This window comes from Lepisosteus platostomus, chromosome 10 (assembly GCF_059453375.1).
Source record: "Lepisosteus platostomus isolate fLepPlt1 chromosome 10, fLepPlt1.hap1, whole genome shotgun sequence".
Classification (NCBI taxonomy): Eukaryota; Metazoa; Chordata; class Actinopteri; order Semionotiformes; family Lepisosteidae; genus Lepisosteus; species Lepisosteus platostomus.
In genome coordinates this window covers 39,126,762-39,149,929 of record NC_142620.1, presented here as the reverse complement: position 1 = coordinate 39,149,929, position 23,168 = coordinate 39,126,762, and the positions used below count along the sequence as shown (strand labels likewise).

At 36.2% G+C, this 23,168-nt stretch overlaps 1 protein-coding gene across 1 annotated transcript in view; it reads right to left on the bottom strand.

The window, feature by feature from the left end:
* The window catches only part of LOC148653688 (calpain-5-like), a 42,971-nt gene extending 30,547 nt beyond the window's left edge, over positions 1-12,424 (bottom strand). Inside the window, exons 1-2 of the mRNA XM_088648954.1 lie at positions 12,182-12,424; positions 5,144-5,329 (exon numbers count right to left, since the gene is read on the bottom strand). Coding sequence (XP_088505080.1) covers positions 5,144-5,308 — 165 coding nt within the window. The 5' untranslated portion in view covers positions 5,309-5,329; positions 12,182-12,424. The remainder of the gene's footprint in view (positions 1-5,143; positions 5,330-12,181) is intronic.
* Between the last annotated feature and the right edge of the window lie 10,744 nt (positions 12,425-23,168).

The following is a 23,168-nucleotide window of genomic DNA, read 5'->3' as shown; positions in this document are numbered from 1 at the left end:
AGATTTATGTTAAAACTTCTTCCCCCTCTGGTCTACCCCCTCCGTCACTTATCTCTTGTTTGCGTGACATCAAACTCTGGTTGACTTCAAATTCCCTGAAGCTAAATAGGGACAAAACAGAAATGTTACTTGTGGGCAGCAAATCTCAGCTGGATAAACTTAAGGATTTCACAGTGATGGTGGATGACTTCCACATTCACACGTCAGCCATAGTCAGGAATCTAGGAGTCACACTTGATCCTCTCCTGTCTTTTGAACCACATGTGAAAATTTTGAATAAGACATCTTTCTTTCACCTTAGAAATAGTGCCCGCATTAGGCAATTTTTATCAATGTCCAATGCTGAGTGCCTGATCCATGCATTTATAACACCGAGGCTTGATTTCTCCAGTTCTTTACTCTATGGGCTCTAAGTACTCTAAGTGTTACGATCCCTGCCTCTCGGCAACGAAAGAGGCAGAAGAAGGCGTAGCCTTAGTTCATTAGTCTACCTATCAGTGTACGCTTTCACCACCACACCTCCGTCTCATCTGGTATTTAAGCATTAGTCTTTCCCTACCTCCTCGCTCAGTATTGGTTTTCCTTTCGAGCTACTTAGTTGCGCTACGCCTTCTACCTCTTCGTACTGTTCTGGTTCCGACTTTGGTTTCTCCCCTTTTACTACGTCTTTTGGATTACGGCTCGGCTTCGGTTGCTTTCTCCTAGTTTGGTTCTCTGGTTTCCCCTGGACTCTCGGCTCTCTCCTTCACAGAATCCCTGGACCCCCTGCAGTTCGCCTACCAGAACAACAGATCAGTGGATGATGCTGTCTCCCTGGCTCTGCATACAGCCTTGGAACACCTGGACACTAAGAACTCGTATGTGAGAGTGCTGTTTGTGGACTACAGTTCAGCATTTAATTCCATCATACCCTGTCAACTGGTGACAAAGCTCAGGGGATTAGGTCTGTGCAACTCTGTCTGCAACTGGCTGCTGGACTTTCTTATCGAGAGACCACAGGTGGTGCGGATAGGCAATAAAACATCAACACCACTCACCCTGAGCACTGGAACCCCACAAGGCTGCTGTCTGAGTCCAAGGTTGTACTCCCTATTTACTCACGACTGCACAGCAAGACACAGCAATAACCGCATCATCAAGTTTGCCGATGACACCACTATAATAGGACTGATCAGTGATGATGACGAGTCCACTTACAGGGATGAAGTTGTACAGCTGCTTAGGTGGTGTCATAGCAATAACCTGGACTTGAACATAAAGAAAACGAAAGAGCTAATAGTGGACTTTCGGAGACACTCTCTTTGTACGTCTCCAGTCATTGTTTACACGTCTGTATTGTTTACATTCAAACTGTCTGCATGTTTACTTGCACATTGTCTATTGTTTGTTTGTACATTGTCTTGATGCACTGTTTGCACTTTGTTTTGTTTTTTACACTTGTTTTATAATCGAGAGACTTTCTGTAAGTAAGAATTCCATTGTACCAGTACCGGTTACATATGGCAATAAAGTTCAAGTTCAAGTTCAAGTTCAAGTTCAAGTTCATCTACAGTTTTGGATTACGGTCTGGCTTTGGCTACTCTCTCCCTGTTTGGATCACTGGCTTCCCCTGGACTCTCGGCTCTCTCCTTCGGCTACAGTATTTGGATCACGACTTGTCTCTATCGGCTCCGGCAAGTGGGTTCACTACTTGGTTTCGGTTTCACTGGCCGAATCCGTAACATAAGTCTCTTCTCAAAAAGTTGCAATATGTCCAACATTCTACAGCTAGACCACTTACTCACACCAGACCCTGGCAGCATATTATTCTTACAATTAAATCTCTACATTTGTTTCCTATAAAGTCACATATTCAATATAAGATCTTGTTACTGACTTTCAAGGCTCTAAACAACCTGACTCCATCATACATCTCTGAACTCCTCCATGTTTACACTCCCCCCATGGGCTCCATTCAGTTGAAGCTGGTCCTATAATCACTCTCCCCAGAACTAAATCACTTCATGAGAGACAACTTCTATAACTCTAAATCTAAACTTAAAACTTACCTTTTTATGTCTGACTGCCTACAGTCAATTCGTAAAAACATGTATGTTTTTGTTTTCTTTTTCATTTAGAGTACTCTTATTGTACCTTTCTGATCTTTTTTCTTTATTTATGATGTACAGCATTCCTGGGTTTGGAAAGGCACTTATTATTATTATTAGTAGTAGTAGTAGTGGTAGTAGTAATAACAGTAGTAGTAGTAGTATGATACAGTATCTAAAAAATCTATAACAATCTCAACAATCTATACAATCTCTTAACCAGCATGCTGAGGGACAGTCATGTCCCTTCAGATATTAAAGCAGGAACTGCAGTCCCAACTTCTCATTCTGGTTATTAAATCTTGGTAACAACATAAATTAATTGAAGACATTACAAAATTTTACAAATTCCAAATTAAGGACCAAATTGTTGAATCTGTTAAAATACTGTATACTCGCCATATTGTCACAATCACCTGGTCTTGTGATGGACGAGAGCGAGAGTTTGCACGAATAATGATGTGAAGTGGCCCTTCCTGCTCAGTAGTCTCCATAATGACTAATGTAATGTGATATAGGAGGAAATAGGTACAGGTTGTGCAGCAGACATTACACTGCAGAAATGTTCCAAAGTGATCTCCATGCAGACTTCACAAGAAAGTTGTATTTGTCAGCAAAACCAACTTGAGCATATTTCTCTTGGATTACAAAAGATGTATTCATTACAATGTAATAAAGCCACTCCACTGTAACTAGAAATTTTGTTGCCTCATTCTGAATTGCAGAATATGGTGCCATGTATATCTGGAAATTTGATTGAATTTGGAATTTCTATTTTGTGATGTAATTGAAGTGTTTACATGTTACTGTGTACATTCTGCTTTCATTGTGGTTTGAAATGCACTCATCAATTCTTTCTAATCCTGACATATATAAAAATAATGTTGCATTTCCCTTTTAATGTGCAATGACACTTTGGAAAAATCAGGTAACGAATGCTAAATGTTTATATATTAGTTTTGTACACTAACTAAAAAGTAATGTTGCACATTTGATGAACAGTATGTGCATGAGACAGAGGGCACACTTTAACACACACAATGCTGCTTTCAACAATTAAACAAAAATTTGAGATCTGTTTATGTATGTCAGACCTGAAGAACTTAACACCCAACACATGCGATTCCCACATGTTGTCGGTAAATTTCTTGAAAACCTGTGGCTGAAGTGCCGGTTGATGGAGTTATGGACTAGATAAACAGCATAAACTACTGATGAAGTGGAGAAATACAAAGAGCTCTACGCCCCCAGCAGTCTTTCAAACCAGGACATTGCAAAAAAGATTTGGTCAGAAAAATGATATTTCATGTTATTTCATTTACCATTGGTGCAAAGTGGGAGAACTGTGTTTTGTAATCTATGTGATGGTTATCTAATGAAATTAAAATATAATTTAATTAAACTGTAAATTTGTTGGTAATTGTGCTATATTATTGACAACACAAGACAAAATGTACAAGAAGCTATAGAATCCTGTGTTATTTGTGTAACACAGAGCAGATCAGAGCAGAACATGCTTCAGGGACACAGCCGATGTAGAATATTACTAACTGCGTGAACAGTGTTCTGAGAAGGGTTGTGAAAGTGCTCTTTGTTTCTCTGTCATCAGTTTCTGCCAGGACAAGGTGACTTTGAGGCTAACTCAGACTGAACTTTGAAATAAGTTCTGTTTGTAATATTTATAATAATGCTGGGTGGCGGAAGTGTTTGTAGGGAGGGATGCAGTGTGCTGAAAAATGTTTATATTTTTGTATATATTTATATTTGTTAATCCGCTGTGGTAAGAAAAAGGTTGGGAGACACTGATCTGTATATTTCATGAAGGAAAGAATTAGAAGTGAGATTAGATTTTCAAAACTTTGCATGGAGAGCATATCTTACAGTACCGCTGGTTATACTTCTCTTTAAATAGTTTACAAAACTGACCCGGACGTACTGTTGCATGAGTTCAGTTATGTAGAAGAGCCAAAAACACTTGAAGGAGACGAAACACTCAAGCAGATGCTAATCATAATTAAATACATCTGTTTCTAACCACTTTATCCAGTATAGGGTTGCAAGGGAACCTATCATACCAAGCAACTGGCACTAGGCAGGATACACCTTGGATAGGACAACAGCCCATCACAGAAAAGATGCAGACAGAGACACATTCACACTAGAGCCAGTTTTCCCAGAAACCAATTAACCTACCAGCTTGTCTTTGGACTGTGGGAGGAAACCAAAGCACTTGAAGGAAACTCACACAAACATAGGGAGAACATACAAACTCCACACTGATAGCATTCCACTGGAATTGAAACCAGGGCCTCTGCTGTGTGAGGCCTCAATGCTAACCACTACAACACCATGCCTCTCTAATTAGATTCATAATTATATAATTAAATATGTTAATGCATTGTTCATACAATAACTGAATCAAAGTACTTTACAAGAAAGAGAAAGTGGCAGAACATTTTAGAATGAAAATCTGTGTATAGTTTATAAATAATCATTTCTACCTTTTGTAATGTGTCACTGCTGTAGATAATAAAACATAAAAATAAACCTAAGAGCACACAGAAAACATGGGCAAGCAGGCAAGCAGATGTGTGTGCACACAGCATGCTGTGTGCAGTAAGCAGCAGAGACAGGTGAGCATGGCAAGCATGGTCCAGACCAACACAGCTCAGAGCTGTAAACAGGGGCAAGCAAAGTTCAAAACTAAGAGACACATTCCAAAGCACCAGAGGAGAACCAGAGAATTAAGTCAGGGCAAAGCAGGGGCCAGAATCCAGGGAGCAAACACAAAGAGAATTTGGGACGAAGTTAGAGATATAGCAAACTCTATGATAGATTTCCTAAGCACTGCTAGATCACAGCTTATGTAGTCTTGAACCACCTGGTCAACAACTTCTGTCACATTACCACAGTAACCAGCTCTGAATGTCAGGTGGCCAGCTACTGTACAAATACTACCTTGCCATTCTGCTTATCCATGGTGACAAGCATGACACTTTTTATATAATGTTATTCTAATTACTTTACTACTTCCACTCATTGCAGCTTGACATTACCTTGGGCCTCTTCCATTCAACAATTCCAGGTGGGGGTTTCTTGTAGAACAGAGACTCATTGGTGGTCGGGAATTCTGGATCTTCAAAGAGCTTTTTGCTCTCTATGCATTGCTGCTTCAGGACAGAGTACCTCTGTTTTTTGTATGGATGTGAAGAGGAGAACATTGCTCAGGCTGGAGTCCCAATCTGAAAAAAATATGATAGAACTTGTCATAACTCTAAAGCATCATCTTCTGTTGCTTAATGGAGCTTGTACTGTAAATCTGAGCAGAATGGGGAAAACAAAGTAGGAAAAACAACTAAAATAGAAAAATTTCGGTTACCCGGAAGAATAATCCCAAAAGGTCTTCAAAACGAAATTAAAAAAAAACATCTTGGTTCACAGATTGGAGACAAAGCATATGTAAAAAATAGGAGCAAATAAAAACACCAGTAAATGCCTAAAGACATTATATTCCATGGACTCCACATAGGTCTATGTAGACCCTGTTTAGCAATGTTCATGAATTCTTAATGCAATTGCAAACCATTTTTGCAGATAGTGCACATAATTCAACAGGACATGTGGGCAAACAGATTCTTCACACTAAAGTGATTCAGCAATATATTTTAGCACCAACCTGAGAAGTTAGGTCTGCCTCCATAGTCCCTAATTTGACCCATAACCTTATGCATATTTATAAATTTCCATATTGCTTCCACATTGTTCTGATATTGGTACATTTACATTGTTGTATAGTGCTGGGCCACAGTCAGACTGCTGTGCAGAATTATGTTAGCCCCAGAAAAACACAGCAAATCATGTTAGGTTGATGCTGGCCCAGTGCTTGCCTGGTTGTTTTCTTTATAGGTAAAGCCTGTGAAAAGTTCTTTCTTGAGATATTATCTTCAGCCCTTTTGGAAAAGTGTCACTCCACAAGTACTGTTTTTTACACAATTCTACATTTTGACTTACAGCTTTAAGTCAGATCTGGCTTTCAGAAATGTTTGCTTTAAAACAGGAAAGTAAAGGGAGCCAAGTCTGCAGCATGCAAAGAGATTTCTAAAACAGCTGTCATCCTGTGGGTATACTAAAAGGTTCAGAATAATTTAATGACTAAAATCAATCTAGCTGAAGGATGTGGTATGGGTGACCTATCCTCCCACTATTTTGAGAAAATAAAATAATTTTAAATTCAGTAGCCTATGAAAAGCGAACCCTTAATTATTTTTATACTGTATACTTAGCAATGTTATAGTACACATTTCTGTAAAGATTCATGAAAATAATTAATGTTCGTTTTACTGTTAATGGCTGATTGCAAATAATGTATATTTTTCCATGTTGCACTGACATGTCTAAAACTATTTTTCACAAATCACTCTGTGCTCCTGCCAAAAATAATGGATTCATTTGGCAAACTGTGTTTTATATGGATTCATTTGGCGTGCTGTAATTTATATAAATAAAACATCACTGCAATATAATTCTGTGAGTCAGACAACACAAATGAAACTCCATCTTCTGCAAAAGATTTTAACAATAGTACTTCAGTTGTTCAGGATCTTCAATTAGAAAAGACATGCCTCTTTTTACTTTCTCTTTGCCACTTTAACACTTTGCCTGAGTGCCACATGAAGTGTACTGTATGTTTTAAAGTTACTGTATGTATGTACTGTATGTATTTAAAGTTTTTGTGTCTGATGACCAGCACCATTGCCACAGATTGAAGATGCGATAGGTAATTTAATAGTACCACACAAACTATTACAGCATTATTATTATTATTATTATTATTATTATTATTATTATTATTATTATTACCACCCTATCCAAGCTCAAATCCAATTCAGAGTCTCAGGGGATCTGGAACTTATCTCAGCAAGCAAGAGACGCAAGGCAGGATATACCAGTCCATCACAGGGTGCACACATACACAGCCATACTCACTGTAGGGTCAGTTTCCCCAGGTGCCAATTAGCCTCCCAGCATGTCTTTGGACTGTTGGAAGAAACCTGAGCATCTGGATGAGACTTACATGAACACTGGGAGAACATACAGACACCCTGCAGAAGGCACTCCAGGAACTGAGCCCAGGGCCCTGGTGCTGTGACGCTGCCATGCTAACCATTGTTAACAATCCCACCGCACCCAACATACCAAATAGACATGAATAAAAGAATGAAAGAACACATGGTGTTCTGTTTGTGTGTCCTTCTTCTTTGTGCTTGGTACAGTGTCTTATTCTGACTGCATCAAAAACTGTCATTGTAATAAGCCAGGGCTGTGCACTTTGGTACTGTGTGATTTTCTTTCCAAACCTAACCTAAACTGAACTTCAGTTCAAGCTTTTGACATCATGTAATACTTGACACTGATATCACCAGAGCTAGATTTACCACCTCAGTCTTTGAACACATACAGTACAACTGAGAATTAAAGGCAGCCAATGAATAAGAACTTTTTTGTCTTTCAATGAAAGCTTCTGAGTGTAGTGCAGAATTTGAAAGTTACTTTTTAGAAAACAGGAAACAGCTTATGCTCTGAAGTAAAACACAGCTGAAAATCCCAGTTTTATAAAGACATAAATGAGCCCTGGTGCTCAAATTTCTAGCAGTAATCTTTAACATTAGAAATCACCAGACACCAAAGACACCAAGAAAGGGATCAGACAAAATGATTGAATAATATGACATTTGAAGGCGCTGTTGTCATTCCAGCAAGCCTGTTTAAAGAAGATGACATCGAAGGATCTACGTTTCCTTTATCTCTCTTTAGTCTGCCTTAGAGTTATCACCTGGAATTTCCCACAGCTAGCTCAGTTCAACCTTTTTTTTTTACAATAGATGTCTTACCACACCTCCTGATTGAAAAACCACAGTGTCCATACTATAAATGAGTGTGCAGGTCCCTGTGCCATGTGAAAATGAATTTGCTCTATTCTGTTATCAGAAGAAAGAAAACACCTGTAATTACAACTTGTTTGTGTGCTTGTGAAAATACAGGTTCCACATAACAAAACTACATATACTGTATTGGATTCTTAGTATATATACTGTAAACTACTTATCTGGAGTAGTTTAGAGAGAGTGCCCTCAATGTTTTTTTTCTGCACTACTTTTAGATGCAAAGAGAGACCATTTATTCACATAAGAAGCATTCTACTTACAGTATAAAAGCCTTTTGAGACTTTGATTTGGAATCTCTTTTGATTTCTACTTGCTTATATGTAATGCAGATTTGTAGTAGTCAAGAAGTTGTTTGGGAACTTAAACATAAATGTTCTGACTTTGTATGACACTTTAATAGCATGCTTTTTCATACTGCTACAGTATATAATAAATGGGTCATTTTTATTGCTCAATTTAAAATATACATTTACTTGTAAAAATACTGTGTAGGACAAATTGATTGGAAAGAAGGAAATAAAAAAAAAACAAAGAGAAGACTATCAAAGCATTCTAGTTAATTTATAGTCACACATTTTTCTCTACAATTATTTGTTTGCTTTAAACAGATGGATGAATTTCTTTTATTTATTCCGGATCTGCAAATGAAAATGACTAATTGGTACGCTCGTATACAAGTTTTCACTAGCGATAGAGCATGCAGTGAATGACCAATTATCAAATTCCTGAACATTCCTGCAAAAGTCCTCCAGCACACTTAAAAACAAATGATGTAGTTAAGGGAGCACAAAATGGAATTTTAAGTGTCTTTTAGTTTAGTTCTTAAATTTATGAACTGAATAGATTTGGTGGTAAGACTCCCTGGAAAAAAGTACAAAAGTTAATTTAATTTTAACTAAGCACTGCACTTAAAATACCAGATGTTACTATGCTAGTAATAGAGTATGTTGGGCATTACCATGTTTGGCAAACTATTTTGTCCTATAAAATGACAATAAAACCTAAAATCAAACTGTTCCTAGGAGATGTAATTTTAATTTTAAAATCCTTAAAGAAACATTTTAGTGTTGTCTTCCTGAACTAAACCAACCCATGTTAAATATTTTACAAACAGTCGTTAAGTGTGAGACCATAGTCACAAAACAAATTCATACTGTACACATTCACAAACTGTGGAAGTAAAGCAGCAACAATTATAGATAAAGTATATGATATCATTTTTTGTTTACATATATCTTTATTTGTAAACTAACGGTCTTATTCTTGCTTAGTCTATGAAAACTTTCCTGCTGCAAACAAGAATTCCTGAATCTTTTCCAAGGGTGCAACTTCTTTAAGATAACCATGCTACACTAGTGTGTAGTTAGGAAGTGCATAAACAATACAAATACATAACCGACAGGGGACATGGGAGTGCAGAAATAAAGGAGATATAATGGAAAACATATTCAGACCCTAGCAGTTTTAATTTTTTTTGCTTCAGAGCTTGCTGTAATGACATTTTGAAGTAAAAAAGTATTGATTATTCACACCCTTTGCTGTGGTCAACCTAAATCTATTTAGGTGCACAAAATTACTTTCATCGGCTACACAATTAGCCAATTGTCCTCTGTTTGTGTACAATAATAATGATTCTCACGTTATTAGAACAAATACATCTATCTCTCTAAGGTCCATCAGTCAGGTAGTGAATTTCAAGCAAAAAGTCCACCATGAAGACCAATGGGCTTTCAAAACATCAAAAAGGTATATAAAGACAGAGATCAGAAGAGATTATAAACATTTGAAAGACCCTTTATCTTGCCTAAGGCAGTGTGTAAAGTTGATAGAGACTTACCCAAAACAATTGTGCTGTAATTGCTGCCAAATATGCTTCTACCAAATATCAAGCTCATGGGTCTAAATACTAATGCAGTTAACATATATTATCTTTTTTCTCATTAGATGACATTTACATTGACTGTAACACATCTTACCATAGAACATCTTCAGTGTGAGCATTCAGGTTTTGAATAAGACATTGAGTTTAAATACCCCATGTACCCCAGTAGCGTTGTCGGTGTCTGGGATAAGATACCCAGCCATTTTGTTGAAGCTGATATTTTACCTTCTTTTTAAAAAGACCTAAGAGCAGTTAATGTAATTTCCATGAAAGAGGTCATATATTAGTGTTTATATCACAAATATTATGGCCTAATCACATAACAAAAATCAAGACATCTTAATGTTTTGATTAGCTATAATGACCAGACGGGCACACCTTAAAAATAATAAATTGAACCAATTAAGTGAAGAACCAATTCCTTGTCAACTGGATTGCCTACAAACCTTCTGCAATCCTATTTTACATTTAATTTTTCATTTTAACATTCTCTGCTCCTACGTTTGATAAGATTTTAAGTCTATTACAAGATAAGATGAGATTTGGAAAATGCATTTATTTTCATAATTTGGAAAATTTAAGGATTTTCATATATGTAATGAATGAATTTAAGAAAAAAAATAGAGAACATCCAGTGATGCTTTTTCCTATTGTCATAATATTTGCAGTGCTTTGAATATAGCAGTCAAAATGACTGCAGGTTTGCATATACTGTAACTCTAGGTCTTCTAATACTAAGAAATAAACCATTTCCTATTCAGTAGTTACATTTTTTTATTTATTCTCAGAAAAGCTATTCATTGTTTGACTTTACAGTACATGCACTTTTCACTGACGGCATTCTGTCTAGTATACTGTATCTGTGAGACTTCTACATAAACCGCTAAAAGAAAGCATGAAAGAGCTGGTCTTTATACTTTAATATTTACTTTAAGAAACAAGGCTAAATACTGTATGTTGGTTTCTTAACACACAGTTCAATAGGAATGGGACCTGCAGTGATCCCAGAATTACCATGGGAAATAACGGCATTTCCTTTTTATAAGACTGAAACCTTGACTGTTGTAAACATGCCCAACAGGAGTCTTCTCTTCTTAAAAGGAAATATCCGTATGAATTTGTTTCAATAAGCACATATGTTTCTTCTGTATCAATGACAAAACATGGAGAGATACTGTAAAACTATTTTAACATAACTATATATTCTTGTAAACAATAACCAGTATCAACTAATTTATTTTTGTGTACTGCAATGGATCAGTAATAATGTACATTGAAATCCATCAATATACTACTGTACTGAGCTTAGGCAGTACAGTAGAAAGTGCTGGCATACAGTAAAATTAAAGAATGGTAACACTTTACACTTTATTACATATGAATGTTCTTTTAATGCTTTATAGCAATTTATTAAAAGGTCAATAAATGTTTTAATTTATTCAGAAAGTATTACAAGATGCATTGAAATCTGAAGAAAATCATAAAATGTTTTTACATGTGGTGAATTATCCAGCAAGCCAATTTGTCTATTGAATCACACATTTGAATCCCTGTCTGAATCGTGCACCAGGAATAAAAATGTTAGTTTTGTTGCATGTGATTTTAAGTGAATAATAAGGTAAATGTTTGGTTTTATTAAATCTGTACTTTTAGTATTCAGTCATATTCTTGAGGTTGACAACATAATGGTTTGACTGAAAACTTAGTTAACAAGTTCCTACATGCATGCCATTTTTGTGTATCACATTTTGTATAATAAACTGTAAATGTATTCTGAGAAATACAGAAATTTCTATTATAGAAATAGCAGGTTAAAATTTTTGTGGTGGCTTTTGTGTAAAATTGTATTTTGTTATGAAATACAGTAAATTGGGACAGAAAAGAATCAATGCTATATATCCATTCTTTCACTAAGTCATGTGTCATGTGAATGACTCTTAACACTATAGTTACTTCTTTATCCATCAATAAAAGCTCATTATAAAGTGTGGATATTAAATAGTGAATTAATATTCAAACAGAATGGCTTAAAATATCTCACAGACAGTCATGCTTAAGTATGCATGTACCTTCATCTGCATGTGAATGATCTTATTTCTTCTATTAAGAGGATACTCCCAGAGCATTGTAAGATACATGAAGAAGTCCAGTCAAAAACCTTTTTTCCCACTTAACTCAATCCAAATTGAACAGGACATACATCTCATAAAAAATCCACAAATACACATGGAAAGAGAAAAGTAACCAGAAAGGATAAACATTCTTACCTCTCTATATACAGGATGACTGAAGAGTCAAAATATGTTGAACAGCCTCTGTAAAACTGAGCAGACTAGCAAGAGTCTCCACACCTTTCTTATTTGGGGATGTACTTTACCAGTGTCTGCAGGGAGGTCCTCAGGGTCTTCAGGGTTTTGCTGCTGAAACAATAAGCACTGCAAGAGAACTGTGAATTGCTTTCTGTCTCCAATGCCAGCATGTACAGTATCAGGGTATTTTCAACTATGTGGAGTAAAACCTCACTCCCCCAAACTGGTTTGACAAGTCAAGTCACAGGGCAGGGAAGTATTATGTAAATGCTTGGCATACTATTTCATTTCAGTTAAGTGTTGGGAGATTGCAGACACAGTCTACGAAGAATGAGGAGCTGGTTTTAAAATGCCCCCGACTCACTACAGGACATGAGATCTTCAGTACTTAAAGTATATGTAAAAATGTAGAATTTCAGAAAGCTGGTGAAAAGAAGGATTCCAAAAAAATGCAATTTTTTACTTCTTCATAAGATTAGAGAGCAAACATGTGTCAGCTTGTCTGTACAGCTCAGTTTAGAGCTTAAGGGATCACCCTTTGAATCCAAGCTACTTTGTATACCAGGATCCAGCTAAAGATCTCAACAAATAATATTTAATATACTCCTAAATATCATTACAAAGTAGTTATTGCTCATGTATTTTTCATGAAAAACATAAAATGCTCTGTTACAGCTTTGGAATGTCAGCCTGTTTGTGACAGAGTCTTGATAATAATTGAAATAATTATGGCTATTGATTTATGTCATCATGATTTTTTTGTACACGTCATTCATTTAAAGTTGGCTTTACCAAACAGGAGAAATGCTTTATTGTTGCTTTTTAATTCAGTGAATACGACCAGTACGTTGAAGTTTCTCCAAAAATTGTATCAATCATCATTAAAATCAGGGAGGCATTGGGGCACATTGGTAAGTATTGGTGACTTGCAGTGCTGAAGTCCTGGGTTCAATTCTAGTTCTGGAATGCTACCTCTGAGGAATACTTCCTGTGCCCATGTGGATTTCTTTTTTCAGTGCACTGGTTTCCCTTCCAGGGTGTATCCTGCCTTGCGCCCATTACATACAATAATAGCCTTTGTCTCCCCTGTGACTCTAAATTGAATGAATAGATTGGACAATAGATGGATGGATCATAAAGATCTGTCATCGATTACTATGCATTGCCCAGTGGGTGCTAATTTAGTTTACTGGGGCTATGTTTAATATGGATTTTAATTAAAAAGTAATTTATATTTGCTTTAAGCCAGACCAGCAATTCTTCTTTTCATTTTGTTTTTATCTGTTTTCCCAGTTCTCTCAAACCTTCCTTCGTCATTTTTATTCAACACACTACAGAGTAATATTGTATATGTACTGTATATCAAAGATTTACAAACATTCCCAAATGAAGAAATAAGAACAACTGCATGTAATTTACAATCATGTAGCCATTCTTTTAACCATTTTTATAGCTTCTTATACACCACAATCCTATGACAGATGAGGTTTTGATGTAGGATGCCTTTTGTGTATAACCTGAAGACCCTCATATGAACAGAAGAAAATAATCTGTTGGGACTGGTTGAAACATGGGGCAGGCCGTGTAAGGAGAGTATGAGAACTCAACATAGGAATAGCAAAGCCCTAATATCAAATGGATCAAAATTTTAATTTCTCTGGTCTTAAAAGGGCAAAGTTAATTATTTGCTGCAGTGATGGAAACGTACTTTGAAAGGCAGCTTAAGCTCATCACAGATCCCTTAAAATTAAGTCAAATCCCAGAGTAGTCTCATATCTCATATGTTCACCACCTGTAGTAACATTATAAAAAGTTGCTTCACAGAAACAGATCGCCACTGCTTCTCATGGAATAAATTATCCACCACCATGACCTTTCCTGTTCTCGGCACAGAACAATAGTAATACAGGACGTACTGTATATTTCCATCATTTATGTAAGCAGTTCAACAGCTTCATTTTCTCATTCAACATGTGCAGAATGCCAACAGAAGACTATATGCTATTTAGTGTTCAACAGTCCAAAGAAGAAACACTTTATTTTGGATTTCTCTGCAGCAATCATCTCAATGTTATGTACAAACAGTATACATTGTTATGACACAAGAAAGGGTACAAAATGGCTAAACATTGATCCCTTGTGATTAGGGACTGTTGCTTGTTTGAAAAGGAACTAATGGACTGTAAAAATAATCGTATAAAAATAAATAATCCATCCAATCAAAAAGTAGAGTATAAACTTGTATTTCCTGAGAAAGCTCAAGACAGTGGTCAGAGACAATGCACAGTAGTTCTGATGCTTCTAGAGATGGTTCCACTAGAGACTTTGTGTCTTTGTGACTTTGTGTGAAGAATTTACAGTTTTTTTTTTCTTGGGAGTGAATATACAGTACCAATATTTGCACCGATTGGTCAGCTAACCACATAGTGGGGTTAATATCTTGTACTCAGACCACAGCAGTTCCTGAGATTTATTATGGTGAGAATATGACTCCATGTTCACCAGGAAAATTGGAGGCAGGATGGGAGCGTAGAATTTAGCTTTAGCTGAAAGACAATAACGTGACAATGGATCATAAATTGTTAGGTGAGATGAGTAATGCTTAATGACCAAGCAAGGTAAACCTATGATACTGAATAGCTGTTCACTATTCAGCTGACATTCATCAAACTGGACCACTGTTCAGTATTATGGATTTTCAGTACTAACCAGGCAATACAATTATACTGGACAACAAGAAAACTGGGTTTAAATGTTCTGTCCAGACTTCAAACTAAATATTATTTAGTAACAGCTATTATAATTTCCTAACTTTCAAATTATAAATGGGCAAAACATTTCTAATAAAAAAGGGACTGAACCACTTGGCATAAAATATGTTGAGGTTTCAACTTGATATGTAAGATTCTGCTAAAAACACATCTCTGAAAGAAAAAAAAAAGATTATTTAATCCTGTGCCAGTATGTTGCTAACATAAAGAAGGGGTGGTGTGGTGGCTCTGTGGCTAAGAATCTGTACCTCTGGCTGGAAAGTTGGCGGTTCGTATCCCACAGACGGCAGAATAATCTTTCTCTGTTGGGCTCCTGAGCAAGGCCCTTAACCCCAACTGCTCCAGGCCCTTAACCCCAACTGCTCCAGAGGTACCAAATAAATGGCTGACCCTGCACTCTGACCCCAAGCTTCTCTCCCTGTCTGTGTGTCTCATGGAGAGCAAGTTTGGGTATGCGAAAAGACAAATTCCTGCTACAAGAAATTGTACAGTATATGGCCAATAAAGTGAAAGTGGAACCACATCAAATATTGTATGTTATGATATGTACTGTGTTTGATACAGAATGGAAAGGTTTTCGTTAGAACTAGGGGAAAGTACTTACTTCAGGTTAGCTGTGAGAAAGAGCTATAAATATTTCTCTACTTTGGGTGGGGAGTATGAAACATGCTACCCAGCCACATTGTTGAAGGTGATACCCTGGACTGTCTCCAGAACAATTACTGTAACAAAATGGGCTAGATAGGTCAAATGACCTTCTTTAGTTTGGAACATTAGTTTATGAAAATAAAAGACTAAAACATTTTAAATAATTCATCTATAGCAGATAATTGGATAATTGTTGTTTGCTGGGAGTCTGTACTATATGTTTACATGGAGTTTTGTTTGTTTAAAGGTTTGTCTTTGAATTCTACTTGGAGTTGACAAAACAAGGTTTGCAGACTTGAAGCAGTGGTGATGGTAGATGCTAGACCTAGGTGTATGAGGTTTTAGTATGTATTCTGCTTTATGCTTGATTAAAAGCATTGATGTCCTGGTCTGGAAAAAAGTGTACTATCTTCGCAGTTTAGATACAGTACAGCCTGGTGAGAGCTATCCTTTTGAGTTTATTTTAGAGTTTCTTGTGTTGAATCTGTACAATAAAGCCAGGAACTATTGCTGAACCTTAAATTCTGTGGAGTAACAAAGTTGCGAATTATTGTGATTATTAATACAATACCACTGCTGGAGATCGTAGTTACAGAAATTATTCAGTGGAAAACATTCTGTGGATTTAGCATCAGAGGAGTCACTGTACTCTGGTGCAGAAGAAGAATCTGTCTCTTTAAAATCTTTTAAAAAAGCTTATTTTTTCCATTATAAACAACAGGGGTGAATGCCAATACAATTTAAACTGCAGTTACATTGCAATAAAACAAATAAACCTGACTCAGTCTTTTTGCCATAACAAACTAAGACCACCTCGTGAGAGGCTCAGCCCTGTTAAATTAAACCAAATTCTGAAGGGGAGTTTATATAGAAGTATTACATATGCAAGTGTCACGCTCATTTAAAACTTGAATAAACCTACTGTGAATGTGCCCTTTTTTTATGCTACAGTATGTTATTTTTAAAAATATCTGTAATTCATTATCCTGAAATGTATATTATAAGGGTTTTGTTTTATTTCGTTTAATTGAAGAGAGATATTTATTTGGTTCTTTGCAATGTCTGCGATCGTTTCTTTTTTATGTTTTTAAAACCACATGTGATACAGGCTAATTTGATAAGAATATTTCTGAACAATGTGTATGTGTAGAATCTGCTGTAAGTTATAGTGTGAACATTTATGTTTAGCATCTGATTTCTTGCTACCAACTGCATTAGTATCCTAAAATACTAAAGCAGTTAGAATGAAGCACTGGGCTGAAAGCTTATTAGATTCAGCTTTAATTCCTTTTCTTAGAAGGCTGTAGATTAAATAATATTTTTTATGTGCTTTTGGAAATGTTTAAAGATAAAATTATTCATGTATGATAAATATTAGTGTATAACACCCAGTCATAAAGTGCTTTATGATCTCTTCAGAGTTACAAAGGGAAATATCATTATTTGCATTATAAAAATATACCTAACTGGGGGTCCCACTATACAAAGTCTCCTTTTCTTTGCAGCAACCATGTGTGATAGTTTGACTCTGGAGCAGAGGTTTTCATTAATGTCTGAGTATTTGTCTCACATCGCAATGTGCACAATCCTACTGAATGCAGGAATGGGGCAATACTGGAATGCTGGAAGATGTTTCCCCACTTCAATATTGCATGTATGCCTGAGAGGACAAATAATGCCCTGGATAATAGCCACTAATTTTTTACTGAGATTATTGTAGGAAAAGACTTGGAAAACACATGGTTTCCAAATTTGGAAATTCTAAATATGCCATTAAGAGATTTTTTTTACAGTCCCAGATGTCTGTTACATCCAAATTGCTTGGAGCTATTATGCTACTATGCTTACAGTATTTCTGGTGTAATACACTAAAAGAATAAAACTGAACTGAATGAATTATAAATGAATCAAATCAGTGCAATACAAACCAGACATGTGGTTGGGTTCTGATCTTCTAGTCCCCAAGTAGTTTTAAAAAGATTATGATTTGTAACTTACTTCTTAAGTAAATTCCTTCCTTTTAACTTGAGCATACCATATTCACTTGCTTGTTTATTTGTTGTTTTTTTCCTGAGGGTTTACTTACAGTATATCTCCTGGGAGCTAAATGGACACCATAAATCTCATTTCAAACTCAGGCTGTGTTACACAGCTGAAAGGCTGGGAAATATCCCCATCCACCCACACAACTAAGGATATGTTCCTTTTAGGATTTGTTTTAATCTCAGAATTTAAAATGTGAAAAAGTTAGTTCCCACAAGTTTCCGATTTTACAATTTATACTGTTTTGTGTGAAGTACAGTGCAGTACTGTAATGTCAATGTCTTTTTCATTTTACGTACTGGTACAAAAGTGTCAGACAGCTGGTACATTACAAAATTGTTACTGTTTTTCTAAAGTCAGAGTACAAAATCACTGCCATTGTTAATCCAAAGGGTAACATCTATTCATAAAATCCCTTACAACACTGGGTAATACCATGAGACATCTGTCTAGTTGCCTAACACTACTCTGTCCAAAAGGAAACACACTTTTCTGTATTTCTTAAAAGTTCTGTTTGAGTTGAGGTTTTGAATGAGATCATTTGTTTCAGGTGTGAGACTCCTTGTCACGATTGTAGTCCCTCCTCCTTAAGGGCGCTCTGGCTCTTTTCATTTTGGTCTTAATTCTGTGCACCTGCCCCTTGTTCCAGCCTCCTTCCCGTTCCCCTTAAAAGCCAGACAGTAAGTTCCAGGCCCTGCATCTGGTTTCCATATCGTGCGAGCCCAGGTCCTGATGAGTCTTGCTCCGTCATGTTTTTAAGTCTCTGTCTCTGTCTCTGTCTCTGTCTCTGTTCCCCCTGCTGGTTCCGACCCGGTTCCAGGTTTTAATCTCCTGGATGGATCGCCTGGCCATGGACTTTTGCCCGGTTTTTTGATTCCCCGTCTGGATTACCTTTGGATTCTTTGCCTTAACCACACCTCCCCCATGCACCAGTGCACTTTGGACACGCCCCCCCTGTTTTCATCACCGTATGGTCCGTAGGGTCCAGAAAGAACTGTTCGTTACACTCCTGCTGGATTGTCAGTTATTAAATAAAATAAAAGCGCCCATTGTGCTCTATTCAGATCGCATTCCTGGAGCACCAATGCACTGTAATAATATGAAAACACATACATTCAATGTACTGTACAGTATGTAGAAAAAATATGATTTCTTAAAGAATAAAAAAAATATTATCCCCAACCCAAAAAAGAATCTTTAACAATACAGGATACTCTAATGTAGAGGTTTGTGACATTAGATAAGGGGCACATTGTAAATTACTATGAGCAAACTCAATGAAAATGATTGTGCTACTATGGCAACAGCGCTGCTGCTTTGCTGTAGCATCACATAACGATTTTCTTATGAGAATTAGAAAGACGTGGTGATCTAGTGCATGGTTACATCATTAATAAACAATTGTTTATTTTGGTTTTAAATGGATAATCCAGACCTCTGTGTGTAGTCTTGAATACAATATTTTAAAAGCCCCTTTGAAGCTCAAGGATTCTTAATTCTCAGATTTGAAGCATTTTCATGGATTATGGATAATGCAGTCATAAAGAGAAAACAGAAGAAAAGCTTGTAAAAAAATGATCAAATGTTACTTGAAACTAAATGCTATTAGCAGAAGATATAATTCAGGAATTCTGTGGGGCCATATTATCTTATATATCTTTTTCGTTCGTTTTTTTTTAAACTGCTCATCTGCTTATTATTTTTAATTATGATTTGAATATATTTAATAGTCTAAAGCTGGTCCAATCACTGGTTGTCTCAAAAACACTTAATGAACAAAATATTTGTAACGCTCACTTAATAACATGCTTCACCCCTGTGAGTAGCAAGAACAGTCTGAACAGATGCTGGCTGTATTCCACAAGGCTTGAAATATTTGCAATACAATCATATCCTATTTTGTCTACTAGGAAGTTTTTTTAGCAGTTGATGTTAGGAAGATGGCAATGGTGTCTGGAATTAGAATATATTTTCTACTGGTTTGAGTTAGCTTGATGGCTTGATGATTGAAATCTGGGGTTTGTTCTATCTGGGAAAATGTGATGAAAGTTTGTATTATACTCCTCAAGCCATCTATGCAATTCCAGCTACTATAAGTCAATTAATTTGACCTGCGAGTCCATTTGTGTCAATTTAATATTAATATTTCTATTTCCACTAAAAAGTTATTACATTTTTGTTAGCTTTATTAAAATAATTGATATACTGTATATAGTTACTAGTATTACAATGAGATCTGTGTTCTGATAATGAATGCCATTTTCCAGGTTATTGGCAGCCAGAATACTGTATATAAAGGGAAATCTTTCTGTTATGAAACATTTGACTGTAGGGGTTCCAGGTGATAGAACCTGGAAAAAGAATCTGGCCTTCCTCTCTACATCATCCTCTCTCTAACAGGGAAGCTCACATAATTAATTTAAGGATTATCCTGTTAACTCACTGTTAAGCATTTCTCTGATTTCCAGACATGGGTTGAAGTGAATGCTGCCAGACTCACATGAAAGTACTCACATGAAAACCTAGAAAATATAAGCTCACATTCTAGATTTAATGGATGCAGTCTAATTTATGGGGTAATAAAGCTTTTAGTGTAACTAACTTCACAACAGTGTTTAAACTGGTGTATAAAGAAACAAAAATAATGATTTGCCAATATTGCTGAATATACTGTAAAAGACAGAATGAACCACACCCAGGTAGAACAATGGAGACCTGGAAAGACTAGGTCATAAAATAGATAAGAGTAAAAGAAATTTGCTGGATTTCTTCTGGTGCTTTCAAAAATATTTGAGATTACAATGTTTGTATTGTAGTGCCATTTGTATTACCTTTGTATTGGCATTTATGATACACTGAGAAGATAACTTTGATCACCATCTCTCTTGTGCTATACCAAGCTGAGGAATTATATATTTTAAATGATATGCCAGTGTTACTGAACACTCATGCATGCCTGTCATGTCTATTGCTTGGATTCTTACATCCTGCTGTTTCCCAAGTAGCCACTGGATGGAGATACAACACAAGGTATTGAACCATCCAGTAAATCCTTGTGGTGAACAGATTACTATTATGCTTTCATTCCATATCACCCCATATTACATCACACTTTGCAGTACTTGAAACTCAGATGTTGTTATCCTCTGTCTGACACTAATTAAGAAACTGGCTGAGATATAGTTCTTTCCAATTAAGAAGCGTTTGTGGTTCCTAGATGGGATCTGTTTTCGTTTTGAAAAAAGTGAACTCTTTTCTTCAACCATCTTCAGTTAAAGTTTAATATTTTGCAAGACTCTGCACAGCTTAATGGTAATAAGAAGATAAACTGTATAGGTGTAAACACACACATTCACCTTGAATAAATGGAGAGTTTTCATCAGCAGCTGCCATCAGATGACCCAGATTCTCTTCTGTGGTGTGAAGGCGTTTCATACATCTGCTGTAGATTTAAAATATTGCATAGAGTACGTAGAATTCATTAGGGTGTAGAGAACACACTGGGATCTTCTCATTGACAAGCAGTTAAATGTCACAGCACTGATAGGGAAAAGCCAAACAGGCTGCAAAATGTATTTGATTTCTACTCAAATAACTGTGTGTACTGTGACTGAAGTGATAAACTGCTAAAGACAAAAAAAGCTGAAGTTATGCAATTTTTAATAATTGTATGTTCTTGTGTGTTTGAAAAGCAATTCATTTTTTGTGACTCTAGCAAAGGCTTGAAGAAATGTTCTACGAACACTTAATTTAAAGATGGCTACTGAAAAAGGGAGTGGTATTATCATATTTTATTTCTGGCCACTTCCTGGTTAAACCACAAAACATTTTACACATTAAGAAAGAAAATAGTAGATTTTGGAAGTCAGAATAATGTGTTTAGGTGAATCCAAGGCCAAGAATATAGGTAATTTTTAATTTTTCTACTGAGCAAGAACAATCCTGATTATCAGTATTTCTGTGGGAATTTGTGTGAGGTGGGAATCCTGGAGTTGTGAGCAGTGAGATCATCCAATTGTTCCTATTTTTATGTATTTGTGTAAGGATTATGCATAAAAGTTCCATAATTTGATGCTTTCAAAATCTGCTCCACAGTGCTTGAGTATTTCCAATGCACATATTGACTTTTGTTGTGATTGCCTTTGAAGCAGGTTTTGGTTCCCACAATGTTGAGGTTTGTGAAACCACTTTGGCTTCAAAGAAATTATCTATTGAAAAAAAGGCTTTGACATTGTGTAAAGCCCAGATGTAAAGCAAATGCATAATAATGGCCCCAAACAGCCATAGACAACTCTCCTCTTGATATTGTGTCTTAAAGTTCTCAAGTAATTACCTAGAAAAATTACAGTTGCTGTACAGTATTTTGGTGATTGGAACTGAAGTTAATTGCTGAATTGTTGAGCTGAAGAACTCCAGAGCAAAAGAGACAGAACAGCACAAAATGGACAGAGAAAAGACTTTATATTATTTCTTCAGGGAGATTTGGTTTAATAGCCCTACACAAAAATATTCAAATTAAGATGGGGATTCCACTTGTACATAAACTCCCTTGGAGCATAGGTTTAGCCCTGTAGTCCAGATATACTCATTTAATGTCTCTACTATGTCACTATCTAACTGGGATTCCCTGAACAGCAGTGCCCCAATTGATTATGAGTGTTGTTATATATTGATATACAGTAAGTAAGCCGGGTGTCCTTGTCTTACACTGATCCCTGAGGTCAGTAATTGCCTGGGAACTGCCAGAATCTTGTGAGATTGCAGTGTCATCCACGAGCAGTGCAGCACTCCTACAATTAGTCTGAACTCTCATGTAAAGAAAAGGAGAGCCACAAAAATGTGTGTTTCTCTGAGGACAGCTTTTATAATCCTCATATCTTCCATGGTGACACCTGCTGTAGCAGACTGAGCTCATCAACTACTGTACTTATGATGACAGCGTAAAAAGGAACAAAAGTTACAATATTAAGATAAAAGGTCAATAAACAATCATTTAATTGGATGCATCAACAATCCAATACCACATATTGGTGATAAGATGAGGCACCCAAATATAGTATGAGATTTTTAAAACATCTTTTGCTATAGAACTCCTTGGTCGCATATTGTCTGTAGCACCATGCTAACAGTTTAATCAAGTAATCCCATTAGGGTAAAGATGTGCAGACAGATTAAAAGTTATCTGTAAAACAGTCTTGCATTGTTGTGTTTTCTTGTATATAACCATCTGATCTCCTTTAGTTTTTCTTAGTAATTACACTAAATAACATTCCAGATAAAAAGAAAACACTTAAGGAGAATTTATCTAGCCAGCAAGTTCAAAATTAACTAGTGGAAATTAAAGTAATAGATGTAAATAGAAGTCACATATCAAAAACATCACTGTCTCAAGGCTTAACCCAGAAGATCTGCACACCCTGAGTTCTTGGTTGGAGGGACTTTCTAAAAATAGTTTCCAAGACAAATGGGAAATGAGCAATATT